This window comes from Rhea pennata, chromosome 4, assembly GCF_028389875.1.
Source record: "Rhea pennata isolate bPtePen1 chromosome 4, bPtePen1.pri, whole genome shotgun sequence".
Taxonomy (NCBI): Eukaryota; Metazoa; Chordata; class Aves; order Rheiformes; family Rheidae; genus Rhea; species Rhea pennata.
In genome coordinates this window covers 47,564,367-47,570,366 of record NC_084666.1, presented here as the reverse complement: position 1 = coordinate 47,570,366, position 6,000 = coordinate 47,564,367, and the positions used below count along the sequence as shown (strand labels likewise).

The window sequence follows — 6,000 nt, the reverse complement described above, 5'->3', positions numbered from 1 at the left end:
CAACTTTTTTTTTGTGTTATAATTTGATGTGCATGCATACATATACATACATACATACATATATATATATATATATATATACACATGTTTTAACAGGTTTCTGCAGATACCAAAGCTCAAAACAGTATATCATCTCATTGTGATACTTGAACATCTGTAACAGACTACGAGATTTTCAAAAGAAATCAAGCATGGCCTAGTCAACTTGACCTTTGGAGAACTTGCGATGTCCTCAGGAACCAGTCTCAGCAAAAATCGGCAGGCTGTGAGCCTGCAGGGTGTTGACCCAGAAACATGTATGATAGTGTTTAGAACACACTGGGCACAGGTAATGTTAATCAGTTTTATTGTTTTGAAGTAGGTTACATTAATATGAATTTACTTAATTCTTTTGGAATAATACTGAACTGCTCAAAAATGTGTGTTTATCATGCTGAATGCACTGAATGATATTGAAGCATTTAAAACAATAAGGTGGCTGACCTTTGAAATTGTGGTTAGGCTTTACTAATCACACCTTAAACTCCAGATTCTCATCTGAAAAGGAAGTGGTATGGTATTATTTTGTATGGAAAGCATAGCTCTTACTGGCTTTCCTAGCAATTCCATGGGACTTGGGCCCTGTTGTCAACTTCTGTTCTTCCTTTCTTCGTGCTATGTAAGGCTTGCCTATCTTTTGTAAAGTATATTAGATGTATGGATGCAAAGCTGTATGTGATGTTGTATATTGTAGATAGATACAGATTTCAAGATGTGAACATTTCTTAGAATATGCTGAAATATGTCATAAGGGTTGTGATTTCTTTTAGGCAAAGATGTTTTGCTCTGAGCACAGTAATATAAGGTCTTATTTATTGCAGTAATGTGAATAACTAATGGTTTGTGTAGAACTATTGATTTCTGTGCTTCTACTTTTGCTGTTTCTGCTATTTTGAGAAATAAGCAGACGAGTGGTGCTGTTGTTGAGACATTTCCAGTGTTAGAAGAGCCGTCTGCCAAGAGCCATCTTTTTTGACCTGACTGTAGCGGTGTATTAGTGGAGTCACTTTTCCTTTGTGTTTCTTTGGTGATCAGCCCTGAAAGAGCTAATGCAGTGTTTGTTTTACATGGACAGTGAGCTTCACTGATTGCAGAATAGAATTCAATCCAGGGGTATATGTCCAGGATGACAATTATTACTTGAGCATAAGTATTCTTTGAAGGTTCCAAAAGTGTGTGGGCCATCAATGTCCGTTTAGTTTCATATATGATGTGGTGAGGAGCCTTGATTTCAGATTTCTGTGCTGTGACAGAGAGAAATTTGTTTCAGAAAAAGTTCTAGAAGGCTGAGGGAACCTAGTTTGTTCATGTTTCTGAGAACCCTAATTTTTCAACAGTAGGAGAATGGCAAATTCAGATGCTTGTAAAAATGAATGAAAGCATTACATTTTGGCCTCAAACACATGCCAAATGTGAAACTTTAAATTTAGAGTGTTTCACTTTGGCTAAAAGTGAAAGTGTGGAAGAGATTGGGCCTTTTCATGTTAATAATTGTGATTTTTTTTCTTATATGGGTAGAACCATATTTTTAAACATGTGCTCAAATGATAGATATACATTCGTTTCTCTTTAGGTTCTGAAAATCTTAGAGAAGCATGATCCTTTAAAAAACACTCAGGCAAAGTATGGGGCAATTCCACCTGATGAGGCCAGCACTGTTCAGAATTATGTAGAGCATATGCTTTTCCTGTTAATTGAGGAGCAAGCAAAGGATGCCTCAATGGGGCCCATCCTGGAGTTTGTGGTTTCAGAAAACATCATGGAAAAGCTCTTTCTTTGGAGCCTACGGCGAGAGTTCACTGATGATACGAAAATTGAGCAGCTCAAGATGTATGAAATACTGGTTACCCAGTCTCATCAGCCTTTGCTGCATCACAAGCCCATCTTGAAGCCTTTGATGATGTTGCTGAGCTCCTGCTCAGGGAATGCTACACCAGCAGTGGAGGCGGAGTTGGTTGTCCTCCTGAACCAGCTCTGCTCTATAATAGCCAAAGATGCCTCCATTTTAGAACTGTTTTTCCACACCAGTGAGGACCAGGGAGCTGCCAATTTCCTCATTTTTTCCCTCCTGATTCCCTTTATCCATCGAGAAGGAACAGTAGGCCAGCAGGCCCGTGATGCACTGCTCTTCATAATGTCTCTGTCTGCAGAAAACAATGTTGTTGCAAACCACATAGCAGAAAACACCTACTTTTGCCCGGTAAGTTGTTATTTTGTTCAGTCTTAAATTTTAAACTGTTCCCTGTATTTTTCCTCCTCTTCTTCTGTCCTTTTTTGGGTAAAGATGTATTATGTCATATTTAAGTATTAATATATTAATATTACTATATTAATTAACATAAATTAATATATTGCTACTAATACCTATTTCACAAGTTTTAAGGTTGTTTGAGCCAGCCCTACTGCAAAAATTCATCTTTTCCTCCAGCTAGTCTTTGGCTACCTGTTTCCATACCAGTTCCCTTCACTCCTTTGTGCTAGCACAAGTGTTTTTACAGTCACACAGTGAGTTGAATTGGAAAACTGATGGAATTGAAAATAAAACTAGGAAAAAATCTGATAAGGCCTGATGAGGCCTCTGTCAGAGCAAGGAGTGAAGGTAGTTGAGAGATAGGAACAAGGTGTTCTTGGACTGGTATTTCTGGTGACAGTGCTAGCTTGGGCTGGTTATGCTCACCACACTGTAATGTCAGACAAACAATCAGTAAGAGTGGAAATAAGGTCAGTGTTATAAAAACATAGTGTTCTTGCAAGATAAAGAGCAGACATTCTTTGGCACAGAATTGAATATTTCTGTTGCTGTCTCAGGCATACCACTACCTTGGTATGTTTGTGGTCTGTTATTAAACTTGATAGTAGAGCGTCACGTTGTTGAATCTGAAAGCATGCTCTGTATCACCGTTTGAACAAATCAGTCTTACAACGTGAACAGAAAGCTTGCTGTTAAACAAATAAAGAATCTAATTTAACAAAGCAAGCTGTCCTATTGCAGTTCTAAAGCTAAAGCAGGATGGACGTGACAACACCTACCTCTGCATTTTCCTGCTTTTGTGTGCCTCATGGCAAGTCAGTCTGGGATTTTCAGTGGATGGTTGCAAAACCAAGTATCATGCCGTAGAAAAGCTGCTCTAATGTGCCAGGACTGATTCTTTTATCTTCTATGTGGCAATGTTTTAGTATAGTAAATGCCAGAAAAAAATGTAGTGGAGAGTTGTTAAAGCAAAGAGCTTCAGAGCGGAGAACGCTAGATGCCTACCCTTAAGCAGCTAATCCAGCTCTAGGTGTCCAACTTCACCGTCAGCTTGCTGTCCTTTGAATGGCAGGTCAGAGCCATGTTGGAGTCTGGAGGTGACCTGCAAGCTCCAAAACCATGCTTCTGAACCATTTCCTTTGCTGTTGTAAATACTGCATCATATACGGCAAATTTCTTGTGCTGAGAGCCTCCAGTTGACCTTGTTTAATAGATGCTGCTGAAGAGTACTGAACTTGGTTCTTAAATTGTCCCAGAGACATACACCATTATTAGATCTATGCTATAACTTCCATGATTACATCTTCCAATTAATTAAAAGAAAAAAAAAAGGCTTTTTACACTGAAGATAAAGCCAGCTATATTAACCTTCAAACAGCAGGGAGCCACGATTGACAATCATTCTAATTAGGAAAGCTTCCTGTCAAAATGTGCTAAAATCAGACTTTTCTGAACAGTAATGAGACTGGCCTAAGTCTGTAATAAAATTTTAATGCAGTGCCCTAGAATTAGCTCACTAGCACAAAATCTTTTTTGAATTTGAGCATGACAAGCCGAGGGACTAGGTTTTGTTACACTGCAGGACTCGATGGGTGTCAGTGCCTTTGTTGTGTATTGCTCGGTCAGAGGAGCTGGGGTCACGTCCATGCCTCAAAGCAGCTAGTGCAGTCCTCTGCTGCCCTGTGTGGTGTTTGTGAGATGGAGTTGCTTGTAAAAGCAGATAAACTTACAGGGTTGACATGGGAAATGTCAGAACAAGTCTAAAAGGACACTATTCAGGGGAAAACAAAAAATACAGCCAACCTGCTATGCCCCCTCCCACACACCCCCGGCATGCTGTCATTCATTTCCCTCCCCCCTAAGATTTTTATCATGGATGATTGTCTTTTTACTGATGAAAATTCCATAAAGCGATCCGTATACATGGATTATTTTGTATGCCTAGTTATAGAATGCGAAGAATGTGTATTAAATATTCTGTTAGTAATTTCAAGTGGTAGTCCTGTTTATACCATAACTTCTTAAAAAAAAATCAGATGATGTTGTCTAAATAAATAGAGGAAATTGCTTCCAATGAATACTGTTTCTATGTGCCTTAGAAACATAATTTCATAAAGAGCAATTTGTGAAACTGGTAAAAAGGTTGTACTCATTGCAAAAATAAGTTGTTTTTTTTAACTTCACACATCTAAATAGCTACATCTATCACTTCTTTCTTTAGTAAGTCAGACAAACTAAAGAATTCATCCTTTCAGGACATTGACTGATTACAAGTTCCTCCCTCCTTTTAGTGGAGAGTAGTGTGTTTTTCTCAAGGTTGGTTTCATGTGTTCAAGGACTAGTGTATCGAGAGAAAAATGGATAGTACACAGCTCTGAAATCAGATCGCTTTGCTTGCTGAGAAGTTACATATGAGTTTATGAAGAGAATTGAATTTTAAGCAGACAATGGAAAATCAAAAGTGTATTAATTAGCAGATTGCAACACAGAAGAAACTTAAGTTCTCTGTTCAGAATTTGTTCCTTCCTAGGAAAGGTCTTAAGCCAGGATTTGTGAATATAAGTTGGAGTTGTTACAGTTAAGTAGTTTTATAAGTCTGTTGAGATCTTTCTAACTTTCTACTTGGAGCTGTTCTGACTTAAAGAAAAAAATATGCAAATAATGCCTTGAGCAATAGCTTTAGCTTCTTAGTTTTTTAACAAACTAGCTGGATATCTTTCTTTATAGTATATATATATAAAAAAAAGGTAGGTCAACATACCAAATCAGTAAGTTTCCCACAGTTATTTCTTTTCCACCGTATTTGGCTTAATTGTGCATAGCAGAAGAAATCCTTCTTCAAAGCTGAATGGTTTAGGAATCAAAAGCATTCAGAAAGACAGCCTTTGTCCGGTTGGTGGCTTAGCAGTTGTAACTGGTCACACTTGCATATAATCAAGACATGAATCCCCTTCCATGAACTTTAGGTCTTTGACCTGTACATTGTCAAGCCTTTGCTTTCTAGTAGATAAAACAGTTGTGTTTCATCTGGGCTGTGACTGTTTAGCCCTGTAGATGTCAAATAGTCATTTGCAGAAAGAGGGAGAATTCTTACAAATCTGTTGAATGGATCTTAATGACCAAAGTAAAGTAAGGATCATTTAAAAAAGCATCCTGAAATCGTATAAAATCATGTCAGAAGGATAAGAGTTGTAAGTAATATAGAAAATTTCCAGCTTCACATAACTTTAAATAACAATTTATTCTGAAACTAACAGTACCTTAGAAATACTCATTAACATTAAAAAAAAATGGGGGGGGGGGAAATACACTTTTAAATTTTAACTAAAAATACAGTTTCATGTTTGCATGACACATTCAACTTAAAAAAATTTCTAACCCTTAGGATCACTAGAAATAATGTCTATACAGTAATTTATTTCAGACTTTTTAATTTCTTTCCTTCCTCCTTCCAAATAAATAAGGAAGGGGAATGTGAAACTTTGCTGATGGGATGCTTCCCGCTCTATTTCTGTTTTTTCGTATTTCTTAGAGAAATCCCTTCGTATAGGCATGTGTAAGTAGTAACATTCAAACCACCAATGAGACAAAATTTAAAATACAACAATTCTTCTGGAAAGGACTGAAGGAAAATATACAATTATTTTGCAAGCATTTAAAAAAATGTAATTTTGGAAAAAAGAGTATATGGTGACCTGCTTTTCCCCCTT

The 6,000-nt window shown here is 37.2% G+C and overlaps 1 protein-coding gene across 1 annotated transcript in view; it reads left to right on the top strand.

Annotated features, from left to right (window-relative positions):
* Nucleotides 1-226: 226 nt before the first annotated feature.
* Nucleotides 227-6,000, top strand: part of FHIP1A (FHF complex subunit HOOK interacting protein 1A) — a 35,693-nt gene continuing 29,919 nt past the window's right edge. Inside the window, exons 1-2 of the mRNA XM_062574755.1 lie at nt 227-328; nt 1,613-2,239. Coding sequence (XP_062430739.1) covers nt 227-328; nt 1,613-2,239 — 729 coding nt within the window. The remainder of the gene's footprint in view (nt 329-1,612; nt 2,240-6,000) is intronic.